At 34.1% G+C, this 27397-nt stretch overlaps 1 protein-coding gene across 4 annotated transcripts in view; it reads right to left on the minus strand.

Moving 5' to 3' along the window:
• ARID4A (AT-rich interaction domain 4A) overlaps positions 1–27397 on the minus strand; it is a 59434-nt gene that overhangs the window by 19581 nt on the left and 12456 nt on the right. For all 4 annotated transcript variants that reach the window (XM_040226363.1, XM_040226360.1, XM_040226361.1 and 1 more), the window contains exons 6-17: positions 25182–25261; positions 24998–25092; positions 23429–23561; positions 20005–20084; positions 19012–19088; positions 18457–18623; positions 8801–8873; positions 7570–7664; positions 7319–7416; positions 6549–6783; positions 3301–3551; positions 628–825 (exon numbers count right to left, since the gene is read on the minus strand). In XM_040226363.1, the coding sequence (XP_040082297.1) occupies positions 628–825; positions 3301–3551; positions 6549–6783; positions 7319–7416; positions 7570–7664; positions 8801–8873; positions 18457–18623; positions 19012–19088; positions 20005–20084; positions 23429–23561; positions 24998–25092; positions 25182–25261 (1582 nt within the window). The remainder of the gene's footprint in view (positions 1–627; positions 826–3300; positions 3552–6548; positions 6784–7318; positions 7417–7569; positions 7665–8800; positions 8874–18456; positions 18624–19011; positions 19089–20004; positions 20085–23428; positions 23562–24997; positions 25093–25181; positions 25262–27397) is intronic.

Raw genomic sequence — 27397 nt, forward strand, 5'->3', positions numbered from 1 at the left:
CTTCTTACAGGTAAGATTAAGATAACCAATCAGAATTATCCCCTGCTTCTTGACAGCATCCAGTCTAGAGCAATGCCCTATTTCCTAAACCCTCCCAAAATCACCTAACAGAAGCTCAGATTTAAGTCTTATCTAACATTCTTATTTATTAATTTTCCAATTCAGACCTATTACAGTGCTTGATACAGGCTTGATTTCTGATAAATTTAATAAACAAGTAAACAAGCAAAACCACTTGTGATGTTGGGAGCCATGGGTCTAGCTCCCTAAAGGATGTTTCCACAGCATCCTGAGCTGTTGCTACTCCCAAAGGTGGCACCCTGAGCTTTCATGACCCACCCTCTAACTGACATGCCACATGGTTCCCTAAGTTAGGTGTCCTCCCTTACTGCAAATGAGGAGCAAACCCAGCTTGTTCAGGTACAGATGTGATCCTGGTGATCTCTGGCTGGAAGTATTGACATGGGAAGTAAAATAGTAGGAATGTTCAAAGTCCTGGAAAAATCAAATGCAAGGTGTGCTGGGTAAGTGCATATATACTATTTGCTTTAGTTCTTCAAAACATTAAAAATGATCTTTCTGAACCAAAAACAAATTTCAAAATAAGGAAATACATTTCTTGTTTACCTGACATTCCATCCATAGTAATGTACCAAGTATAAAACTTCTCCATCATCAATTTCAGTGCTTTTAATACTGGCTTCATAGATCTTCTGCGTCTTCCCTCGTCCATATTTTACTTTCACTTTGGTGCCTGTTAGGCAGGGTTCTGTGTCTTCCTCATCTTCCTCCCCTTCAGAGTCACATTTGCTTTCAGTTTCTTCCCTGCAGTAAGTTATAACACTGATAATGCTACTGATAACTTAATGGAAAACAAAATAATATATGCTAAAAGAATCCAACATGTAGAAGAGTCACAACCTAATTATTACCTTCATAACATGTCAGTGGAGGAGGAGGAGGAGAAGAAGGAGGAGAAGGAGAAGATTTTCATAGACTACTTAGTAAGGAACTGATTTATTATGAAAAGGTGCACTGTACCAAAAGTAAATCCATACTTCTTAAAGGCAAGTCAGTCATCACAGTTAATGGTGATGTGGAATCAAATAAATCACTTTTGATAAAGCAAAATTAGAACAACATGCTTTGAAGAAGTCTTTAGGATTCAAGTGCCACCTTATATGTGAAAATGATCTAAAGATAGTGTTTAACTTTCTGCAACTGAAGTGTCTTAAGTCTACCTGACTACTACTTTTTGCTCAATTCAGAGTGGTTCTTAACCCAGACATTTTTGGTGGGAAAAATAATGAACGAGGGCTAACTACCTTAGTAACTCTTTTAAACTAGTTTATATTTTAAAGGTTTCCCCACCCTCATGAAGAAACAATAAACATCTGGTTATTAGGTCTCTTTTTATCACTGTGGGATAGCACCGGAAGAACAAAGGTTTTGCATATCTTACACTGGTTCCTATTTGTTTTTACACATCTCCCATCAGCTTTTGTTTTGATAATCATATATAAAGGAGATTCACATAGGGAGATCCAAGTATTTTTAATATTTTTAAACAAACATTCTTTATTAGCCCAGCAAAAATTCAGAACAGATTTGCATCAAAGATCATTCTAGTGTCACAAGAGTTTTAAAAACCTTAAGACGAGGTACTATCTTCTGTCATAAACATAGGGCATTATTTTAGGGATCACTGGGGGACCCAACATGAAGAAACTTTGACAACTCATTAGCAGTGGGAATGTTTTCTTTACAAGGGCACCTTCCAATTATACTCTGATAAGGTAATTTCAAAACACCATGGAAAACTACTTAAAACAGAAGTCTCTATAGATTAAAAAAAAAAAGTCTATTTCCAGGATTCCTGCTATTAAATGAGAATACAGACTGTATATTCAGTTTTTGTAATAAAAGGAAATATCGTCCTTCATATTCAAGTCTGTGAAACTTTATGTCTCTAAAATAAATGTTCTATTTACATATCAATTATAAAGGCTTTTTAAAGCACATGGTGTGTATGTATGTATGTGTGTGTGTATATATATATATATATACAGTGTGTATTACATAAATACTATAAAACATACACATTTTGATGGTTATTTTTAACGAATCTTCAAACTATAGTTAGGCTTTACTTTTTAAATAGTCTACCTTACCCTATTAATTTACTGTCCAAATATTTGAATTAATACACTCATATCATTATACTCAACTCCAATTATTTCCTCCTACTTTCCCTAATCCTAATCGTATTTCACTACAGAACTTTCCTTATTCACTATTCTAATTCACATGTGACTGTGAATACTCCTGTACCTATTTATGCTGAATCATAAAATTACCTCTCCCACTCACCAATCATTACTATTTTTGCAGTTATTTTTTCAACGGTTAATTTTCAGATGGGTGTCAGCCACTAGTTGGAAACAGCAGGCCACTTTTCTCAATTTTGCCTAATCACTCAAATTTCTAGAAAATTTAGCACTGAAAAATAACTGTGGAGGAGAGCTTCTACACAAATAAGTGTGTTATGCTGTTGCTGAGTTAAAATTCATTTTTTTAGTAGTGTCTAAAAATTAGTAAATCCATTTGACAATAAAGAAATGGCCTCAAAACATAGTTGGACATTACCATGATCTAGCTGGACTGCCTAATCTCTGGTTATTTTTAAGTCAATTCAGTCCATACGTGTATAATGCATGAAAAAAAAAAAAAACAGTTTTCACTCAACAACAAACAGGATGAACATTAAGAAGCCGAAATTTAATGTGATGTGGGGCAAGAATGAATTTTCCAAACTAGAATCAGGGGTGCATGCCACTTATTCTAATACAATAACTTGGAAAAGAAAACTGTCTTAGATAAAGCTAACACACAGAAACATCTGCTAGTACTGTGCACCCATGTGTTTGTTAGCTTTCCCACATTGTACCTTTTTTAAAATGGCATTTTTGCTGTCGCTGTTTCCTCTTGTCCACTTCCTCCATTTTTCTCCAGCTCCCTTCCCTGCTGTCAACTGCAGGGCCTTTCTTTTGACTGGGTGGCGCAGCCTTCTTTGAGGCCACTGTTTAGGGCACAAGCGCTATTAAAATGGTGCGACCAGTATATTCTCCAATTCCGAAAGGCGACACACATCATCTTCACAATGTGTCTCACCTTCATCAGACAAGAGGAATGGAAGTCCCAATAAGAAAGCATTCCCTCAAACCTGAACCTCTAAGCAGGAGCAGAGCACTGCTGTACCCCAGACAGGTGTTTCTGGAGAATAAACATAAGATAATGTACCTCTCTTGGCTTTTCTCTTCCTCTTCCTCTGAGTCTTTGTCAGAATCCTCCTGCTTTCTAATTTTCTTCTCCTTTTGCTTTGGTGTATTTTTTCTCCCCAGTAGTAGTTCGTTTTCCTTCTTCTCTGCAGTTTCATAGTCATCATCGACATCCTTATTTTCTGTATCATTATCTCTTAATTTGTCTTCTGTTTTTTCTTCTTCAATTTCCTTTTTAATAGAATTTGCATCTCGAGCAATTCTCCTTCGTCCCTAGTAAAAAGGATGAAAACTTTAAAGTAACTATCACTACAAAGGGGAAAAAAACATAGAAAAATGTTATCTTTTTCTTAAACCATTACGGCAATGATTAGTCTTCTTTCTAGGTTGGGATGTGATACTGATAACCTGTCAACTCCTGTGTACTTTTTTGCTTCCTCTCAAAGTAAAAAAAAATCAACCCATGTAAATTACTTATGTCCAAATCTATTATGTTGCCTGGCTACATACTACATGAAAAATAAAATTTTTTTCCTGTGTTCACTATATTATTTTATCTCATTTTAATATTTCTTAACTACAATAAAAGTTTTTAAAGAATTATCTAAGTGTCAATGATATAAGTTAATAATAAGGAAAATAATCAGTCCCTTAATTTTCTGGAAGTTCTTTCATCTCTAACTCTATTGTTTACTAAGATAAAAATCACATTATCACTGTATTTCAATGTAATTACATTTTATTATATTTTAAAATAACTGAATTGTACTAATGGCCAAAAAGTGAGCTGATTTCTTTGAATCTGGAGAGCTCACTAGGCCAGTAGTAACTTGTTACAACCTCAGCAGCTGTTATCCAGTCTCTTGTTGCATGCTCAACTGACCAGGAAACTGTTGAGCCATTTCATTATCTCCTAAATTCTCCTTCCAGTCAACTTCTGCACACTGGCAGAATTCCCCCCTACTTGAAATAAAGTGAGGATTAAAGGAAGAAAAAGAGCCAACAACTCCGGGAGCACTAGAATACTTTACAATTATTATCTCAGTATAATAAATGTTTTGCCTAGTTCCTGACTATGTACTATTTAAACATCAACAGCAGGGGGAAAAAAAAGAACTTAAATTTAAGTTCCATGAGGGCAGGGTCTTTGTCATACTCACGTCTATAACCTCAGATCTAAACAGTGCCTGGCACATGGGCAGGTACTCTTTAAGAATTTGTAGGTAAATGAATGAAAGCATCTGTTATCCATAAAATTTTAAATTTGTATAACTTGTACCTTTGTCCCAGAAATCTCATTTTTAGAAGTCTGTATTCAGATGAATAAGGAGGACATTTTTACAAGTCTCTATATTTAGATAAATTTGGAGGACATTTTTATAAGTATATTTACTGCAGTACTTTCTTTCTTTTTTTTTTTTTTAAATATTTATTCATTTTTATTGGCTGCACCAGGTCTTAGTTGCTGCATGTGGGATCTAGTTCCCTGACCAGGGATCGAACTTGGGCCCCCTGCATTGGGAGCTGAGAGTCTTAACCACTGGACCAGCAGGGAAGTCCCAGTACTTTCTGTAATGATAAAAAATTGGAGAAAATCTTGAGGAAGGTAAATTTACGGTACATCCATACCATGCAATACTCTGCAGATGTTTTACATAAGATGAGGAAGCTCTTTATGTAATGACAAGCAAGTATGTCCACAATACATACAATGGGGTATTATTCAGTCTTAAAAAGGAAGGAAATTCTAATCCATACATGGATGAACCTTGAAGACCTTCTGCTGAACGAAATAAACCAGTCACAAAAGGACAAATACTATCTAATTCCACTTATATGAGATATCCAGAGTAGTCAAATTCATAGCAACATAAAGTAGACTGGTGGTTGCCAGAGGATGGGCAAGAGAAGAATGAGGAGTTACTGTTCAACAGGCAGAGTTTCAGTTTTCCAAGATGAAAAAAGTTCTGGAGATAGATGATGGTGATGGTCATAAAACAATATGAATGTAGTTAATGCCACTGAACTGTGCATGTAAAAATGGTTAAGATTACAAATGTCATGTTTCTTTACCATAATCTTTAAAAATTAAGAAAAGAAACAAAGCACTCTGGAGGTTTCATGAAATTCACTAGAAAGTGCCACTAACTAAGTAAAATGAACAGTTTTAAAAAATGGTTTCTGAGCAAATAAAAAGAGATGACTTCACCTTGTCTTTTATTAAATACAATTTCACTGAAAAATAAGATGTATTATTACAATAACTGAACTCCTTTCACAATGTGGTAAATTTTTTTTCTACTTCTAAAATTTGATAAAACCTACTGTGCAGACATCATCAGACAATGATCAAAACAGTGGGTGACAACTCCTGACTTGAATTATATATTAGTGGAGAGGAAGAGCAGAATTAGAAGATAAAACCAGGATGCATGTGACTAGGAAAGAAGGCAGGGCATGAAAAACTGCCCCAAGAGCTGTACACTGTGTTGTGGAGTAAGTAAAGAGAAAGCAAAGATCCCACCTGGCTGAGGACACAGGTATTATAAACAGGAGGTTCATTTACTCAGCCATCTAGAAAGTCCTTAGTATGTGCAAGGCACTATTCTAGATGCCTGGGATCTCTGAATGAATGGAATAACACTAATCTCTGCGTTGTGGAGTGTGATTCTAGCCCAGAGTGTGGTAAAAGAACAATAAATAATAAACAGAATAAGTAAGTAAATAAGACAGAGCAACATTAGAGGGACTGAACAGGACAGGGGCTTCCCAGGTGGCTCAGTGGTAAAAGAATACACCTGTCGAAGGAGGAGATGCTGGTTTGATCCCTGGGTTGGGAAGATACCCTGGAGGAGGAACTGGCAACCTGCTCCAGTATTCTTGCCTGGAGAATCCCATGGACGGAGGAGCCTAGCAGATCTACAGTCCATGAGATCACGAAGAGTTGGACACGACTTAGTGACTGAGCAGACATGCTTGACCAGGATTTGCTTCACATTAGCTGACACGTTAGCAAAAGACTCGAAGGAAGTGAATATTTGAGACTGACCTCACTTGAGAATCGCTTGAACAGATATAAATAGAGAACAAGAAATAATATGTGATAAATTTAGACAAAGGGAGTGAAGCTAGCTTGGCTGAAGCATAACTAAATACTACAAAATAAACTACGTTCATAGGAGTATTTTTGTATATATCTGAAACTGCCCATATTAAAAATACTAAAATAACGCTTAAAAAAACTGGATAAAATTAGTATTAAGTACTCACCCTTGGAGATTTTAATTCTACTTCTTCTCTTTCACTTTCGCTGTTTGAATCAATATTTTCCTCAGGTTCACTCTTCACTTCTACTAAAGGCATTTCTTGATCTACTTTTGGAGCCTCCTCTTCCATGGATTCTTCTAAGTCTTTTTTTTCCTCTTTTACTTTTGGTTCATGGTGGTGAATAGTTCTGAACTGAATATTTGCAGAACGGCAGTACTCCTCAAAACCATAGAGATACCTAAACAAATGACATTTCATTTTAAGAAATCTTAGTCATTATATTTAATTCGATTACTATACATTAAACAAATATTTTTTGAAAAGTAAAACACAAGCCTTTTAATACAAAGTACTTTTCCTGTTACTGGTTTCTTGGTGTTTTATATAGGACAGTAGAAATACTGACCAGAAAATAAAATTTCTTTCCTGAAAAATCTGAGCTTGTGATAATGGAACATAGCTATCATAGTTTTAATATGAAGGCTGTTCACTATAAAAGATACAATTCTATAACATGTAATTTCAGACAATTAGAGATACTGCCTGTATCTCTAATTTTGAAAACAAAATCCAAACATGAAAAATGGAGTAAAGCAGACTTGTTGCACTGAAGTAACTTTCAATCACAGTATCCACTAACCTAAACCTTTTTATGTACTTTCTCTAACTTTAATGTTCTTTGACTGATGTGTTCTTACTTAACTGTTAACAAATTAAATGGAAAATATTCCTTGTAATTATGTATTCTTTGATGAATAAACTATACTACTTACTTTCTATAAGCAGTTTTTACATTGTAGGAAGCAGCTGAATTCAAAATAGGAATGCCAAGGTCCATATAAATTTGCTTCCATACAGCACCACTATCAATCTGGAAAATTAAGTTTTTATTTGTTAACGTTTGCAAAGGGAAATGATCTTTATACTAATATTCTATGTTCATTAAGAAAATGTGTTTATTACCTAAAGTACATATAACAGTGCAATGCTAGACAATTTTGATTTTCATTACAGTCTTACTTACATTGTCACATCCACCTTGATGATAAACCAGTCTGAAGAGCTTGAAGAGGTTGAGATCTTTATAGCCCAAAACAGGTGGTTTGTTGATTGGAGTACCTTTTTAATATTCAAGAGCCAAAATACAATGTTAACTTCAATGGAAAATACTAAGTTGAAAACAAAGCTTATCAATTTCTAATTTCCCAGATATCATTAATCAGAGGCATTTATTTTAAAGATGCTCAAATTACGTAAGACAACACAAAATATTCTCTATATTCTTTATACAGCATTGTGGTGATCTTTAGATTTATTATACTTCCAGAACTAGTAAAATCACCTCTCTAACTGCCACTGAATTTGGATAAAACTGAATCAAACCTTGGGCCTGCAAGGTGTAGCCAATAATGCTGCTGCTTCAAGAAGCCTGGGCAAAAACACACACAATGAAAAGGGCACATTTTAGGCCATGGTTTCATTTTACTGCTTTAACACAAATGTTAAGACTGTTGGTAGTAATCTGAAGGATCATTTCTGAAGGCCACAAAATGTCTAGGACCAACATATCTGAGGATTTCCAAGGACTGATGTAATGTCACCAACTATGATTTATAAAGGCTCTATTTCTTCTAACTTTATTAGAAATCCTACTCTATTTAGACAGGAGCTAATCCATTATGTTTAATTTGTTGAGACCAAGGGTCAGACTAGATTACTTGCCAGAAAAACAGCATTAGTAAATAATGGGTATGTAGATTTACATTATGATTGTTCACTTTCTGTTACTCAATTATTACTATAATATTTTCTGGTTTTATAAGTCTCAAGGAGATAAAATTTAACTATATCACAACTACTTTTCCTCTACATTTGTACTCAAAATAGATACTAGTAGTTATGGTATCTATTTGTAGTCAAAATAGATACTAGTAGTACTAACAGTAGCAGTAGTAATAAAGTAGATGTCTTTGTTCCCAAAACTTAGTTATTATTATCAGCTATAACTGATTCTTAGGCTTGAAATACAAATCCATATACCCATGCTTTAAGCAAAAATGATATATAAACATAGAACATAAAACAGTAAAAAAAAACCCATCTACCTTTTGGGTTGTGGGGAGACACAATGCTGCACTAGTTCCCAGATCAGGGATTGAACTTGGGCCCATGACAGCAAAAGCACCATGTCCTAAACACTGGACTGTCAGGGAATTCCTAGAAATGTCTATTTTAAAATAATAAGCATGAAATACCTCTGTCTTCCATAAACTTATAAAGCTGTTGGAGGAAGTTGTCCCTCTCTTCAGGATCAGGTTCTTCCTCAGGCTGCAAAGGTAAAACATAATAAATATATAGAACAACGAATAGAAGGAGGATATACTGTGCTCTTTTTTTTTTGTTTTGTAAACCCCCAATTTTACTGAACCCAGAAAATATGAATTTTTTTCAAAATCCTATGTCAGATTTTAATTCATACTTTGATACAGCTAGTTTGATACAACCGTCAAGCAACACAGTCTCTACTTTTTATTCAATCTATCACTTGAAACTTCCCTTCAATTCTCACCATGGGGACTAAGGTTAGCCATGCGGAAAAGGTTCTGGAATGGAGTGAGAGTGTTTTTACCTCATTTGTTGTTTTTTAAAAAAATCCTCAAAATACCATGTGTTCTGAGTGAATATATGGATAGATGAGCATAATAATTACAAACATGTTACTTTCAAGTAATCCACATACATTAAACTTTTGTTACTGTTGAATGAATATAAACTAGAGGCAGAAAAGTCACATGGCAAAGGTTATTTGTTTGGATAGCACAATGTTTTAGAGAAACTTAAATGAGCCACATAAATTTTATTTTGTCTCAGACTCCACCAGTCCCTCTTGCTTCACAGTAGCCTGCTTTTCTCATTTGTCTTTCATGCACGGCCTCTGTAGTTGACTTTGCAACCCTTTAAAATGAACATTATTTCTTAGGGACAGAAAATAAATACACACTAAAATTTAGCTCTATGGAAAAAAAACAAAAACTAATGGAAACATTCATGCAGAAACAACTATTCCTACAAATACCTATTTGTTTGTTATGTTTTACTAATTATAGAAACCTAATCATTTCTTCTTATACAGACAAATGGGTTATGGGTTTTAATAAAATATTTCCCTTTCTGGTAGACTACTTAAAAACTGATATTTGGGAAAATTCTTAAGTTTAACAATACTATGGAGAAACAAAGAAAACATGGATATGTATATTTCTTCCATATAAATAATCATAATTTAATTTCAGAGTACCACTATTTTGTGTTCCAAAAGAATTCAAAAAGCCATACTCAAAGCAAAGGCAGTGTCAAGCAACAAACATTGAGAGCTCACAAGTTCAGAGAGCAATAAGCTCATTAAAGTCATGTATTTTCAAAAAAATTTGAATAGCTAATAATATAGCCAAGATCAATAAATATGTAGTTGATTAAAATATATTTTTAAAAATCATGCCATCTAGGTCAATTAAATATATAATTTTTAAAAAGCATCAGGCAATCAAGGGAAAGGGAGTAAGATGTTTTAGTACAATTTTGTTTTTTCTTTTATTACATTAAGAATGATTTCTAACATTGGAGTAGTTTCACTTTAATAAAATATAAGAAACTTAAGTCAAAGTTCTAGTAAGCCTCAAATTTTAGCAATATACAGACTTTATAATTACTACAGAGTTAACAGAGGTGTTTACTATACTAAATGCTCAAACCAACAGGTGGCAATTTTCCCCCAAGTCAATTAAAAAATTTTGCTTTTGCACTTTTTTTTTTCAATTTGTTTATTTCTGGCTGTACTGTTTTTGTTGCTACACAGGCTTTTCTCTAGGTGCAGTGCACGAGCTTCTCATTGCAGTGACTTCTTCTGTTGCACAGCACGGGTTCTAGGGCACGTGGGCTCAGTAGTTGGGGCTCCCAAGCTCTAGAGCATGAAACACTCAGTACTTGTGGGGTATGGGCTTAGTTGCTCCACAGTATGTGGGATCTTCCTGGATCAGGGACTGAACCCATGTCTCCTGCATTGGCAGATGGACTCTTCACCACTAAGCACCAGGGAAGGCCCCTTTGCAAGGTTATTAAAACAACTGCCAATGAGTTAACTCAACTGAGTAATCTGGCAGCCTATGAATTATTTCAGATGTGAATTTTAAGGAATTCTGGTAGGGGGAAAAACAAAACAACTTATACCAGACTGGCTCTATGCTTTGCCTGTCCCTCATAATCATAATAGTCTCTCCTCAGACTAATACGTCATTTTTTTAGTATTTATCATCTTACAGAATTTAAAGACTGTTGGATCCAGTACATGTAAAAAGCAAATCTTTTTTTTTTTTAAAAAGACACTGATTTGAAAACAAAGTTTCTTCTAAAAGCAAGTAAATAAAATGAACCCATCAAATGCAAATTTGACATTTATTAAGTTTTACCAAACATCTGATAAATTTTTAATGCTGAAGAATATAGCTTTATAGATAAAAAGTCAATAATTTAAATTTATTGGAATTAAAAGTTAGTGACTATCAAGAGTGCTTTATGTCCATGAGAAACCATGGCCCTAAAACTGCTAAGTTCAGAATGCAGTCATTAGGTGTAAAAACAAGATATAAATGAGTAAAGAATTTAAGTTAAAAGTAACTGCCTGAGAGAAAATTTATTTCAAGTAAAAAATATAAGATGAGGCTATATATACAAAGTTTTAAGTTTATCTGCTGGGTCTTTGCAAAAATCAAAATTGCTTAATCTGATAAGTAATTCTTACACAATCACTTTTTAAAAATTAGCTATCCTGTTAGTCACCTTAGAGTAAAATTGCATACGGTAGAAAAACAATGTCTCCAACTAGAAGACTCTGCCTTTAGGACTAGAATATTAGGGCTTGTGTTTGCTATCACAGAGTGCTTTCTCTGCTCACAGTATTCTCACACCTACAGGGTCTATCTCCTGGTCAGGAGCCAGAGGGTGCTGCCTCCCTCAAGGGTTTTGGAGTTGGAGTCGTAATAATGGGAGGTAGAGTACACTAGACTGCTGATGAGCCTTCTTCCCTTCATTTAATCAAACGTGAAGCTAACTATGCTTCCAGTAAAATGTCAGCAAAAGAGAGTTAAGGATAGAGAAGAGGCATGAATATGATCATAATTTCCAGGAACTTACAATTTTAGTTAGTAGCAATAGACACTACCTGGTATTACAGGTAGCTGTGTATCTATCTGTGCGTTCACTCAGTTGTGTCCAACTCTTTGTGACCTTCTGGACTGCAGTGCGCCAGGCTACTCTGTCCATGGGATTTTTCAGGCAAGAATACTGGAGCAAGTTGCCATTTCCTCCTCCAGGTATCTTCCCAACCCAGGGATCAGACCATCATCTCTCACACTGCAGGTGGATTCTTTACTACCAAGCCATCAGGGAAACCCTAGCTACTATTATTTTATGAAATTTCTAACTTTGGATAGTATGTCTTCAAATACAGCTCAAACATTTTTGATCATGATGAATCACAGACTTCTACCACAATTAAAATGAGAAGGCATTTTTGGCCTTCCACTTTGGGGCCTCAAGTCTAGCAGGAGGTGGAGAAATATAAAACCAGTCAATTCAACAAAATGTGACATATCATGATATGGTTTGTTAGATGATATACTAGAGAATCAGAATTGGACACTGTGCATATATACGAGGTTTGAGAGAGCTAAATAAGAATTAGGTCAGAGTTATATTTTTAAAAGTTCTCTGCCAAGAATAAGTTTGATGGATTGGAAGGGAAATGGGAGTTACTGTCACAGTCCGCAATGAGGAGAATCAATGCCTGAATGAGTCTTGCCACCTGATGATGGAAAGATGAACCCTCCCCCTGAAAGAAAGAGTAAGAGCACGCAGTAGAGTGAGAGAGAAGTGTTAATGCTGAGTTTGTTTGTACTCCTCAAAGTTTCAATGTGTTAAAATACTCAGTAAGTTCCATGAGGTTAAAGACAAGATGATTTTAGTCACAATTTTATTATCAATGACTGGCATTTAGTTTTATTTATTATTTTGTGCCCTAAGATTAATTTAGTCCAAGAGGAATCACATTTTTATATACTTAGTTTTAAAAAACCCACTTCAATGCAGTACAGAGAATAGACTGGAGTAGGGAAAGCACGGACAGATGTGGGAAGAACAAGTTGCTATTGTAGCAGTCTAGCTAGGTGAAAGAGAAGAGTGGCTTGGACTAGGGTGACAGACTAGAAAGAGGCAAGAGTGAGAAGATTAAGGTGACTTTCATTTATCTAGCTTGAGTAATTAGGTGAATGGTGCTTCCATTCAAATGAATTAGGAACAAACAGGGAAAGGACAGATTTTGGGGATGAGTGTAGTCTTGCACATATTGAGTCTGAGGACTTACAAAATATGAAGAAATCCTCATTGAAAGTTTAAAAGAAATGTCTGGAGCTAAAAAGAGATATAAAAGGCAGAAACTAATATAACATTGTAAAGCAACTATACTCCAATAAAAATTACTTTTAAAAAGGACACGAGACATCCTGTGCATTGATGCACATATAGATTTGGAGTCAATACATCATTTAGTTAGGAAGTAAACCAGAAATGAAAGAATCTGAGCAAACTCCATGAGATAGTGAAGGACAGAGGAGCCTGGCGTGCTGCAGTCCATGGGGTCATAGAGTTGAACATGACTTAGCAACTGAACAACAATGAACAGCAAAACAAGAAAAAAATGTAATATCATGTATGTCAGCTGATTTTAGAAGGCAGGCAAGTCAAATGCTGAATACTATTAAGGAGTCAAATGAAATCATGACAAAATTTTGTTGGACTTAGCACAAAAATTTGTTGAACTTGGCACAAAAATTTGTTGGAGGTCACTAGTGACCTCAGTAAAGCTGTTTTAGGTGTGGTAAAGTACAAGAGGCACTACAGGAAAACAGAACAGTGTATATAACTCTGAGCAATCTGGCCATAAGGTGGAGGGGTTGGTGGAAGGAGTCTGTGCAGTTCCCAGAAGGTTGGAAGAGATGTAAGCATGTTCTAAAAGGCTAGTAAGAAGAATACAACAGAAAGGAATAGATAAAAGATTCTGGGAAGAAAAGGGATACATCACAGTCTAAGACAAGGAGGAAGGGAATGAGATCCAGAGCATAAAAAGAGGGACTCATCTTACAGAAGAGGGCAACATATTATGAATTGTACATTAAGCAAAAAAGAGCCAGGCAGGTACGGTTTAGAGCTGGCTCCCAGTGTGAAGTTCCTAATCTATTTCCTAAGTGAGCAGAGTAGGGGAAGGGTTGTCGGCATAAAGGAGATAATGATTATAGAAACTGAGAACTGACTAATGGTGTTGAAGACCCAAGGAAATTTGTTAATAATAAAATTTACATTCGTATCATTCTTCTCTGTAGGGTTCACTTGAATAGAAAATTTCAAAAACCACATATCATGCATGATACATTCATTGTATAGTAAGACACTGTTTCATAATTTCAGAAAACAGTTTAACAACCACTTGCCTATAACAAATTAGTAATTTCTCCCACCCCATTTGAAAAGTTTCACTCATCTTACTTTCAGTCATCAAGCAGTAGCTCGGATGCTATTAAATCTAAGGCTTTAAACTCAGTTATACTACCGTAACTGTAAGACACATTTTTCTGTAAATGCATAAAAATGTAACAGTATCTGTGTGTACAAATGTGCAATCCTCATTAATCTGATTAGGTGATTCTAACTTGGTTAGAGTTTTACACTAGCACTGTGGAAAAAAGGTTGTGCTAAAAACATTAGGTCACTTTTGCTTGCTTGTTTAATAGGCTAAACTTTAGCAAATAAGTTATATTTGAATGCAAGCTAAATTTTCACTTATTTATTGAAAATTGGCTTTATAAGACTTGCTTAGAAATATTTAGTTGACAGCTGAAGTTATTAGATATACCTAAAATAGTAACATTACCTTTAAATTTTTCTATCAATTTTATTGATTTAACAGTATTTTTCTGAGTTATCAAGCATTTACTATAGGTTTATACCTAAAGTGATCTTGAATGATCACTAACAAATGCCTTTATGGTTTATCTAAAAAAGGCATAAACACACACAAATAACACTTGATTTAAGTATTCAAATTTCCATGAATTAAAAAAATCAGGCACTTATGATGATTTTTATAATAATGGAAAATAATCCTAGGAATTCAAAGTAACAGTGATTTTTAGAAATTCAACAATTGGAAAAATGTGAACCAATACTTCTAAACAAAAAAGAGCATTTTTATAAAAATTCACTAAAATCAAATTTTTATTACTAAGTATGAAAGCAGAGAAGATTTTGGGGAGGTTCCAACATATAAGCCTACCTATAGCAAGTCAAAAGGATAAAAGAGCTAAGAGTAGTCAAATTCAGTCTTCTAAACAATCACCTATTTATTTTATTCTTAGACAACTGTCCTACATTGATCCAAAGTGAATGTAAGTCAGGAGTATATGAATAGTTGATATCACTGTTTGTGTTTACACTGACTTTTCAGTTTCAAAATTCAAAAGGAAATTCAGTAATATCTTTTCTAATATGAAAATGTCTTGACAAAAGACATTTTAGTAATACCCACAAAAATATTCTCCAGAATCTTTTTCAATGTAATTATTAATAAGTTAAAGTCATCAATATAGATAGGAACTAACTTCCTATCAGACTCTCAAGCCTCTTCCTACTCAGTAACAGTATGAAATACGTATATTGTACTCAAATCCTAAACCACTAATGCTCAGAAATTCAAAATAATATTAAGTAAAAAAGATGCTCCTCCATGGTAAATCTCAAATTTCCTTATTAAGACTATGTTAGGGTACTCAAAGTATCAAATATAAAAACAATGTCCACTGCCCATTAGCACTGCAGAAGTGTCTAACACTTGTTTGATTCTACTGCATAAAATTTACAAACACCAAATGGCAGGCTAAAGTACTGTTTATAGTGCTTATAAAAGCTCTTTTATAAAAATCATTGTAAAGCAATATTAAATCTTCATGAAAAGCATAGTATAACTAAATTTTGGAAGAATGAAATATAATGTAACATAACAGCCTAGCCTCACTCATGTAGTAAAGGCCTATAATGACTAAGCCAGGTAGGCCCTGGCTTATCAGATTTTAATTCCCTTTTATACCATACCCATTTTTTTCCTTTGCTAAATACAGATTAAAATGCTTTTCAGTTTTACAATACATCAAATTTTAAAAATTACTGTTCAAGACAGGTTAGAATGATTCAGCATCCAAATCTTAAATCCAAGAGCATGAAATGCAGCTGATTTTCTTTCCCAAAGCAACCAAAATCTCAGAAGAAAATCTACTTGTATAGCCACAGAAAATGAAGAAATTAGTTTCATTAGGCAATAAAGCATATGCTAAGAAAATTAAGATATGAAAAATAGTTTTAAATTATCATATAATCAGTGACCACATTTTGTGATTTTGCTTTTTCTTTTTCAGTAGATGAAAAGCATCTTGGTTCACTTAATTTTAACAGGTTCATAATTAAAGTAATAGATTTTAAGAAGACATTCTCCTTACAAAGATCCTTACCTTTTAAAATTTCTTTACTTACTACCTGCAAACAATAGGTAGCCTGCCTCTGCTCTTCAGTCTTTTTTACTAACATTTACTCACAGCTTAAATAAAACATTATGACCTTTATGAAATTAATAGCTATAATAAGAGCACTATTTATTACTTACTATTTTATGGCCATCATTTTTAACCTTACTACAAAGCCTTTTTAAACCTCTTTGTTTAAAATTTCAGGTTTTTTTGGGGGAGGGCAGAGAGGGAGTAGGAAAATTGCCTTTTGAAAGGGATACCAATTCAAAGTATTAACAAAAATAAAGAGACTAATGTATTTCAGTATTTTGTAATATAAGATCCTAACTTCAATGTTAAAAAAAAAAAGGCAAACCCAGACTGCAACAGTTCACACCCTGAAAATGTGGCCTATTTACCCTGAAAACATATAATCTATAAATAAATACAGATAAAAATACAAAAATCACATTTAATATTTAGACTTTAAATCCTGAATTTTGCCAAACTGTCCTTATCATTTTCATTTCAAAATCTATCTTATGTTTCAGAAAAATAGTCTTCATCCTCTAATATTCTAAAAATAGACTCCTACTGTCTCTTTTACATGAAACAATTAAGCTTAGTTACGAGTCCTACCATATCAGCCACATCATCAATATCTAAAATTCTTATTTAACCTCATTTTTGGCAATCAAAATGGTAACATATATATAAAAAAAATCTTACCTATATGCTGCATTTTCTTTCACATGCAAAATGGTTAGATTCCCCTTCTACTTAATCAGTACAGTGTCTAAACATCTTTCAGTCTGACTTGCAAATATTTGCTTTCCCTCTTAGGGCACAGCATCCGCAGGGTTATACAGCACTACTTACATTCTCTTCCACATAAAAATCAGACATTACATGAAAGGAAAAGAAAGACAGCCCATTTCAAAGCATCTGGCAAACCTCCATTGGCAACCTGCCAAGCCTCTGCAAAACCTTCCTGTCTTTCCGAGCATGCTCACTTAAAACCAACAGCATGTTACTATGGCAACTCTGTAGGCAGCCTGTAAGTATGAACCGCCATTCTGATTTCAGAGTGCAAAAAACCAAATACTGCAGGGGAAGTAAAAGGAAAGAAACACTGTATACCCTATATCACACACAAGTATACTCATTTTGCTTTATAAATTCATATTTGTGTATCCAAAAAGAAACAAGCACTCCATGTTTTTTCCAAGCAAATATTTTTGATGCTCAAATAGGTCTTCTTTTTCAGTAAACTCATTCTCTTTGTCTGCCACCAAGCCCCTTTACCTCAAAACAGCCAAAAATATACTGAATAGTTTATACCACTTAGCAAAACATTGCTAAACAAACAGACAACAATATTCATGTAAGTAATTATATGGAGCTTCATGAATGATTTCCTACAATTACATATATATTCTCAAGAACAGTGATATTACAAAGAAAACCATTAACATTTATAAAACAGAATCTGAATCTTCTCTATGATTTATCCAACTGCCAAACAAAATATTCTTTCAGTTTAGATAAGATTTTTTAAATCCCCATTATCCTTGAGGTACTGTGAAATGTCTAAAAGAGTTGAGATTTCAAAGTTCAGACAGACCAGACCTGGGTTCAAATCTCTGTTCTCCACATTTGAGCTCTGCCATCTTGGGAAAGTTACTTAACCTTTCTGACTCTCACTTTTCTCTTTAAAGTAGAATAGTAACAGTTACTCCATCTAGCAGTAAGTTAAATGAGTTAACTAACACATGGAATATACCTAAAAGTTACATTGTCTTCCTCCTTGGTTATTTAGAAAAGATGTTAATAAATGCACTTGTTGCTCATTTAACCTGAAAAGTTCTTCTATGTAATCTCTTGTGTGTGTGTTAAGTCGCTTCAGTTGTGTCCAACTCTATGTGACCCTATGGACTGGACTAGCCTGCCAGGCTCCTCTGTCCATGGGATTCTCTAGGCAAAAATACTGGAGTGGGTTGCCGTGCCCTTCCCCAGGGCATCTTCCTGACCCAGGGATTGAACCCATGTCTCTTGTCTCCTGCATTGGCAGGCAGGTTCTTTACCACTAGCACCACCTGGGAAGCTCCTGTAATCTCTTACCCACTAAAAATCAGTTCTGATTTGCCTACTAAGCTGAAAGCCATAAAGATCCTCCTCCTCCAAATAAAGCTGAGCTAGAAAAAGACAGCAACAAATAATCTAAACACAGGGAAAATATAGAAAGGTATTATTTTTATAGAGTATTAAACTATTTCTATATGGTACAAACATGAAATTTCACCTACCATCTCTTCTTCTTCCTTTTTGGCCTCCTTTTCCTTCTCTTCATCATTTTCTTCAGCTGGGCCATCTTCATCATCACTACTGGATGATTCAAGGATTTCACTTATATCCATTTTCCAATTATCAGGAACAACTCTGGTTTTTAAGAAGATGCTTGCTTTCTGCAGCCCTAAAAGTAAAAATGTATTTCAGCCTTTGTTATGCAATTAGCAGCATAGAATAGAAAGCCATGACATTCAGAGTCAGAAGATTTGGATTCAAATTCAGCTATTACTTCTAAAATGATACCGTAAATCTAAATATATTTCATAAGTTACAGTATTATATTAAAGTTTATTTTTTTCTAGAGAATACTGTCAGAAATGTTCACGGTAAAACATGAAAAGTATTACAGGTCAAATGCTTTATCTAGAAACTAAAAAAGGCATCAAAGAAGAACAGATAACAACTCAAAACAGCTCAAATGGTGCCAGAAAATATTGTCTTGTTTTAGTCAGTAAATTTGCCATTTACAGTGTCACACCATGAAATAATAGATTGAGTCATCCTTATTTTACCTGGTTTAGCAGAGAGCTCAGATTCAGGCAGATTGAGAATGTCTACTTCCTTGATATCCTTTCTTGCTATAGAATAACTAATTATAGAGAAGAATAAATGGGAGTGAAACCATTATTAAATAAGAATTATCACTTAAATGTCATGTTAACACCTAGAAATATAAATCTCAAAATCAAAATTACCTATGAATTATTTTAAAAAGACCATGTATATCCTAATTCTTAAAAAAAAGGGCAAGAGGTAATATAGGCAAAGCTAATATCTTAATTCTAAAGATGCACATACTCAAAGTACACTAATTTGAGAGCCTCGCATTTGTAATATTTCTATTTATGCAACCTTCTTGCACACAGAATGGGGTAGTTCAATCAGCATGGTACTTTCCTTATACTATTTTGATCTTTCATATTTCTCAAATTTACTATGACATTTAATAAGAAAAATTCAACAGAAGGTAATATTAAAATATTTTATCATTGTAAGATACATTATGGTATCAAATTTTTCACAGAGAATCACAACTCAATAAACACATAATTCTACAGTTTTTTAGAAAAAAAGCAAAGTTGAGGTTAAGGAAGGCTTCTAAAAAATCTGACGTTTTTAAAAATTAAACTTTACTGAAGTTCAAAATATGACTTTTAATCAGAAGAAACTCAAAATAATTATTCTAGTAATATAAATCCCATTAAAAGTAAATTTCATATTTCATAATATGAAATGGTACACACGATAAAAATATACAATTCTTACAATTAGGGAGAAAATCAATACTATATATACTTCATTTAAAAACTTTAAAAATATTATTCTCATATATTATTCAGTTTTATATAAAAATTTCAAGTAAAAAATAATCTACATTATAAAAAATTATAAGATTTTAGGTAATAACTTCTCAAGTTCATAAAATGATTAAACCTTTAAAAATAAAGTCCTGATTTCCATTTTTTTCCTCCCAATGTAACACTATTAAGTGATTCATTACTCACAATTTAGAATCGATAAATGACCGAATTAAACACTGGTCTTTTTTCACTGTGATATCATCATTACAACTGGGAGATATTACCTGAAATATAAAATAAGAGCATATTCATCATTATTTTCTCTCTTCAAAGAAAGAATGTATTTTCTAAAATAATAATCCTGGAAGCCCTAACTTCTTAAAAGGATCGTATTTGATAAGAAATAGGCACACTGTCAATAATAAATTACTTACAAACTATCAATTTATAAGTTTCTTTAGCATTTGGCTTTCTATATATTTAATTTATACTAATTAATTAATTAATTGCCAGTCCATCCTAAATGAAATCAGTCCTGAGTATTCAATGGAAGGACTGATGTTGAAGCTGAAACTCCAATACTTTGGCCACCTGCTGCGAAGAACTGACTCATTTGAAAAGACCCTGATGCTGGGAAAAATTGAAGATGGGAGAAGGGAACGACAGAGGATGAGATGGTTGGATGGCATCACTGACTCCATGGACGTGAGTTTGAGTAAACTCCGGAAGATGGTGATGGACAGGGAGGCCTGGCGTGTCGCAGTCCATGGGGTTGCAGAGAGTTGGACACTACTGAGCGACTGAACTGAACTGATATATTTAATTTACCCAGCCATTATATTATAAAATGAATAATTAATGAAATATAAATAATAATGTGACCACTTTAAAAATATTAGGATTTTTTTCTAAGCCAAATAACAATTCATTTATTAAGACACAAAATGTATGGGCTATAATAAAAATAAGGCATATTATAATTTTTTAATATATACTTGGATCAGGATCTATTTTGAAATCTGCCTGTTTAAGCACCTAAGTTCCCATTCTTAACAAGGCATGCACAATTTTTAGTAATTAAACAGATCAGAGAAAATCTGAATAATGAACTTTCAAAGTTTTTAACATTTAAAAATAACAAATGTCTTAACATTAGTAACTAACCAATCTATTTTTCTACAGTTTAGTATTAAAAAAAATTAAAGTCTAATAAATTGCTGAAATGTACCTGCTCAACAGTAGCCCCTCTGTGATAATCTAGCACCAACCACAGAACCTTATGCAAGATGGAAATGTTCTCTGTCTGCACTGACCAATACAGAACAATGAGCACCTTAAATGTGGCCAGGACAACTGAGAGGCTGCAGTTTTTATTCTATTTAATATTAATTTAGTTAACAGTTTAAACTGAAATAGCCACATAGAACTCATGGCTATCATTAAACATTGTATCTCCCGACAATTAAAAAGTCCTGGAAAGTGTACCAGCTGTCTCAATATCAGATAGTATTAAAACCTTTTTGTTTGGTGTTGGAAATTATTGGATTAATATAGTCCGCCCTCAAGGAGCTAAGACTGAAATGGAGGGGTAAATACAAAAAGATACACAAGAAGAATATAACCGAGGAGAGGGACAGTGATACCACTAGGCACAAGATAAAATAAAAATAACTAGGAGGAAGATCCAAATTATCTTCTGCCCTCAAACCAAATTATCTTCCCAGTCTTATTTCCTATTATGTCCCTATTCACATATAATATTTAGCCAAAATGGATTCCCAAAGCACAGTTTCGTGAAGAAACCCCTTCTTTCCTGTTATTTCTTATTCTTTCTTCTAAGAAAATCCTCTAGTGAAGTTTTCTGCTGACTAACTTTAAGTCCTTCAAGTCTCAGCCCAAAAGCACCAGCTTCATGAAGACTTTTTTTCTTTCTTTCTTTCAAATAAATGCAAGGTATCGGGACAAGAAGTCCTAATATTGAATGCAAACTATCTTATATTACAATTACTTGGATTATCCCTGCTGCCTGGTAAGTCACTTCAGTCATGTCCGACTCTGTGCAACCCCACAGATGGCAGCCCACCAGGCTCTGCCATCCTTGGGATTCTCCAGGAAAGAACACTGGAGTGGGTTGCCATTTCCTTCTCCAATGCATGAAAGGGAAAAGTGAAACTGAAGTCACTCAGTTGTGTCTGACTCTACACTAAAATCATCAAATGTAAGATTGACTCTTACTCATCTTTTTTCACCTCAGAAATGATAAGCCTGTTCAGTAAAGGCATTTACTATTATTTTTAAATCTCTTGGCAAATTATGATCTGAGTATTCTGAATCCAAGCCCAGTTTACTTGTCAGCCTGTACAACTGAAAGGTTCAAAGGACTTTCAGACTTTTCCTATATAAAGTAAATGTACTACAGAGGAAGTAAGTCATGTATTTACATGCACATAGAAACCTAAAAAAAAAAAAAAAAAATGCCCTCAGTTTCTTAAAGGAGTCTAATCTAATCTGGGACATATTTTATGTAAACATTATTATTACAGATGTAAGTGATATCAAAACACGAAGAAGCAGCATACTTATGTTGAAGTGGTTAGGAGAGAATCTGCAGAAAAGGTAGGACTTGAGCTGACCCTTGAGACATATTTAAGAGGAGAGAAGAAGGAAGAGGAAAAACAGGAGATAGGTATTACCAAGTTCACTGATTCTTCTCGTGAAATAATTCTCTTGCCCATACCTTCTCATTCCTTTCCCAAGTAATCAAAGATTAGTTTTCTCTACCAACCTACCCAAGATTTGCCATTTCTAAAGTCAAGGTGTAGCCTTCCTTTCCCTAATACTCTTTGTCCTGTTCTCTTGTCTACATCAAGTTTTAAAAATTACAATATTTAACTACAACATTACCATTTAGATGTTTATAGTAAATTCCATGAGGGCAATGGAACAAGTCTCATACATTTTTATTTTCTAAGGTGCTTAAAGAAAAGCTGAACTCACTGCAAATCCTCAGTAAATACCAATCAATTTAAGGGGTAAAGGACTGGAGGAGTGAAGGGTCTTATACAGGGAGCAGTTAACAAAGAGCCTTAAGTAGACAGCTTACCGTGAAAATGGGAAACAAACTAAGAACTAGGGATGACCTCAGATGTCCATCTAAAGAATACAAAATTGATCCTAATGGAACTCAGTGCAGGGTTCTTTTTTTTTGAGAATGGGACTATCGTGATTAAACCAGTATTGTAAAATTTCTCTATAAAAAGTTACTTCTAGAAAATTAGTTTGTATTTAGTGAAGAAGGCATTCAGGCATCAAGTTAAGCAATGCTGGAGGTAAGCTGTATATATCAGGTAAAAAAAGATAATGAGAACAGAGTAAAAAAGAGACCACTAGACACATTTTGAAGGAAAAACTGAAAGACCCCAATAAATATTTGGTTACAGAGAATTAAAGAAAGGAAATAACAAAAGAAGACAGTGAAGTATGTGGGACTGGGGAAGGAATGCTTAATTTTGTAAGGAAGTCCAAACTAAATATATGTAACACTCTCAAAATATTTTTAAGTTTCTAAAAATCCATATTAAACAAATATTTTAAAAGGCTAATTAACTTGCAAAAAAACTATACTTACCAAAGCAGGATACCATTCACTCTTCTCAGATGTAGATACCACACTTACAACTTTTCCTAATAATTCGTCATTGAGACGTCGCTTATCTTCATCTTCCTCTTCACTACTTTCTTCTTCTTTTTCATCTTCATTACTAAAAGTTAGAATAACTTTATCATGATCTTAACATAAACCATTTTGATACAGTTATTATCCCAGGGTAATAGCTCCTTCATCCACACTGGAATGGAATAGATATTTCCCTGGTCCCACAGAAGCAGTTCTGAGCTATCCACTAGATCAATGAGAATTAGGACTTACACTCTCATGCTAACCACTGGCTGGGACAGAAAAGCTCTATCATCATGAAGTACTTACTGTGCCAAATACATTTTAAGAGACTGCCCTTCGACTTTTTATGCATGCCAGATGCCTGATAATCACTCCAATTTTCTAAAAGGTTACGAAAAGATCTCATCAAACACATCAGTTAAGCTATCTGGATAACTAAATTAGACAAACTCACAATGAGGGAAAGTCTACAAAACAATTGGCCTGTACTATTCAAAAATGTCAACATCATGAAAAGAAAAAAAGGCTGAGAAACTCTTCTAGGTTAAAGGAGACTTAAGAACCACAAAAACTAAATGCAATGCATGATCTTGGACTGAATCCTGGAAACGGAAGATAGTATAAAGACTATTACTGGGACAGGTGGCAACTTTAGATAATAGCATTCTATCAGTGCTACCTGTTCTGAATTTGATAATCATACTTTGGTTATATAAGAGAATGTCTGTATATTTCTACACAAATGAGGGGTAAGTGATGATGATTGCAACTTCCTTTCAAATGGTTCAGCCAATTAAAATTATTATTATTAAAAAATAATAATATGTTATAAAGTGAGGAAATATAAAGCAAATATGCCAAAAAGTTTTAATAATTCAGTGAATCTAAGATGATGAGTATATGAAAGTTTATTGTATCATGATTACAATTCTTCAATTTGAAATGTTTTTGAAATAGAAAGGTTAAAAACATTATTCTCACTTAAAATAGGAAAATCATCATATCAACTAAAGCATTTGGCATGCACACACAAGCACGCATGTGGTGGTATGTGTGTGTGCATGCACGCATGCACAAATGTGTGCACACACTCAGTTGCATCCAACACTTTGCAACCTCATGGACTGTAGCCCGCCAGGTTCTACTATCCATCAAGTTTTCCAGGCAGAAATACTGGAGTGGGTTGCCATTTCCTACTCCAGGGTTTCTTCCCAACCTGGACTGAACCCGTGTCTCTTGAGTCTCCTGAATTGGCAGGTGGATTCTATAGCACTGCGCCACCAGAGTTGCCAAGGAATTTGGCAAAATAACTCAAAACAAAAATAGCCTGTTTTAAAAAGGGGTTGTGATCATTATTTCTATTACTTTGTCCAAGAATCAAGAAAAAGGTCTGCTCAAGGTAAAATGTCTAAAACAAGGATACAAGATGTTATGGAAAGGTCACCCAAACAAATCTGGCCACTGTAGAAAAACCACTTGTTATGTTGTGATAACTGTAATGTACGTGAAAACACTCACACAGGCAGAGAGGACCTCCTTCCTCTGTTCATCTTCTTTGCAATTACTGGAGTTCCAAAATGCTCTGGATTTGTTAATGGAAGCTGGTCAAGTGTCTGGATAAGAAACAGACAAATTAAATCACTTCTTGCCTCTATATTAGTAGCTGCTGTTCAATTCAAAATGTTCATCCATGGCACTCTACCTCACTCTCAGCAAAATGTCTCTCTCCTTTTAGGCAAAGAGAGGTACGTCTCAGTGTTCTCTCATCACCATCATCAAACACTGCAATAAACAAGACATCAGAGAATTTATTCACACTAATTAAAATTAGAACTGCACAGAATGCTACTGTTGCTATTTACCTGGGGCTTTTTACCTGTTGCTATTTACCTTAGTTACGCTTCAAAATCTTTTAAAATTATACATACCATATTTTGCATTCTATAGATACCAAACAAATACAAGTTAATGGCTGTCCCCAATTGCTTAAGTGTGTTCATTTACTTCTTCAATTTCTATCAATACAGAACCACCTTCTTAAACCATTAACAACCTAGTCAAAGCACAGATATTAAATTACCTTTAATCCTAGAAGAATTAGCAAAAACCTTGTTTGAAAAAAAGGATTATGGGGTTTTCTGGCAACAGTTATCAATAGAGTATCTCTAACGTTCAGAAACTGTTTAATTTCTGGTAATGCTGTTGGATTACTCTACCGCTTCTACTTCTTTATATGATAACCCACTATAACAGAAATACTTGCTGCCAAATTCTAAAGTCACAAGATTCAACTTGTTTCTTTTGCTAGAAGAGGGTGAAAGATGTTTAGAAGTAAAAGCAGAATCAAGGAAACATTAGAAAGATGAAAAACTTTTTAATTCTAAAAAATAAGTCATAATGGCACAGCAACTTTCCCAAGTTTTTACTTCTACTACATTAAAAAGAAACCATATTACTTGTAGAGTATGTGTAAATATTTCAAGGATATGAGGGTAAGGAATGTAACAGCTCCCAGGTGGTGGTAGTGATAAAGAACCTGTCTGCCAACGCAGGAGACACAAAAGACTCAGGTCCAATCCCAGAGTCAGAAGATCCCTTGGAAGAGGGTGTGGCAACCCATCCAGTATTCTTGCCTGGAGAATCCCATTGATAGGGGATCCTGGCAGGCTACTGTCTATAGGGTCACAGAGAGTCGGACACAACTGAAGCAACTTAGCAAGCATGCATGCTCTCCATATATCTAGCTATATATATTTTGATAATTTTATAAGTTTAATTTTTCAGAGATACACTAATTTTAATATCTGATATTCACAAAGAAAATATTCTCAGAAGACACCTGGTACCCAGCATTATGAAAAGACAAAATACAAGAAGACAGAATCCTTACCTCTGATATTTAAAATGCCATGTACACATCAACAAATGTTTATATATGTTACAGAAAAAGCACATACACAGAAAAGCAAACATACACAAAAAATGATCATTAATTTCAAGATTTAATATTAATTTTTAAAATTCTATATGTTTTTCTATTTTGACACAATAGATTAATGTTAAGAAAATTCTACATCATCTTAATTTAATAACATTTTAGAATCTTTACCATGCTATCTATGTAACTGAAATCCTGAATTTTTCTTGAAGGGTTGTTTTATTAGTAAACACTCTGCCTTCAAATCATAAACTTTTTTCATGCTAGAAACATAATTATATAAGAGTGCTCAACTCCTTTAATATTTATCTACCTCAGTCAGCTCTTCCTCTTAGACTAAAGATACCTAGTTTTAGATTCTCTTACATGCAGGAGAAAATAAGAAAATTAAAAACTCCTGATACACGTATTTAAAGAACCATAATGATTACAAGGGCTTCCCTTGTAGCTTAACTGGTAAAGAATCTGTCTGCAATGTGGGAGACCTGGGTTTGATCCCTGGGTTGGGAAGATCCCCTGGAGAAGGGAAAGGCTACCCACCGCAGTAGTCTGGTCTGGAGAATTCCATGGACTGCATAGTCCATGGGGTCGCAGAGTTGGACACAACTGAGTGACTTTCACTTTCACTTTCAATGATTACATAAAATCATCTGTGTTATATACTGTCAATGATGCATAAATTAATGACTACCTGCAGATACAATGACAAAACACAATATTCTCCAACAATTATATCACTAATCTACACTTGATGAACAGTGCTCTAAACATTTACATCACAATTATGATTCATATGGTATCATCAAGTCTGATAAATAAACCACTGTACTTTTAAAAATTCAAAATCATGAAATTATCATATCAAACTTAAATAATTCATGTTTTTATTAATGTAAGGATGCTAAAGAATAAAGCCAAAAAGTTCCAATTTTCCTTAATGCCAGCCATATAATACAGTAGCAAAAATGATGACAATGGAC

Source organism: Oryx dammah, unplaced genomic scaffold (assembly GCF_014754425.2).
Source record: "Oryx dammah isolate SB20612 unplaced genomic scaffold, SCBI_Odam_1.1 HiC_scaffold_26, whole genome shotgun sequence".
Lineage (NCBI taxonomy): Eukaryota > Metazoa > Chordata > Mammalia > Artiodactyla > Bovidae > Oryx > Oryx dammah.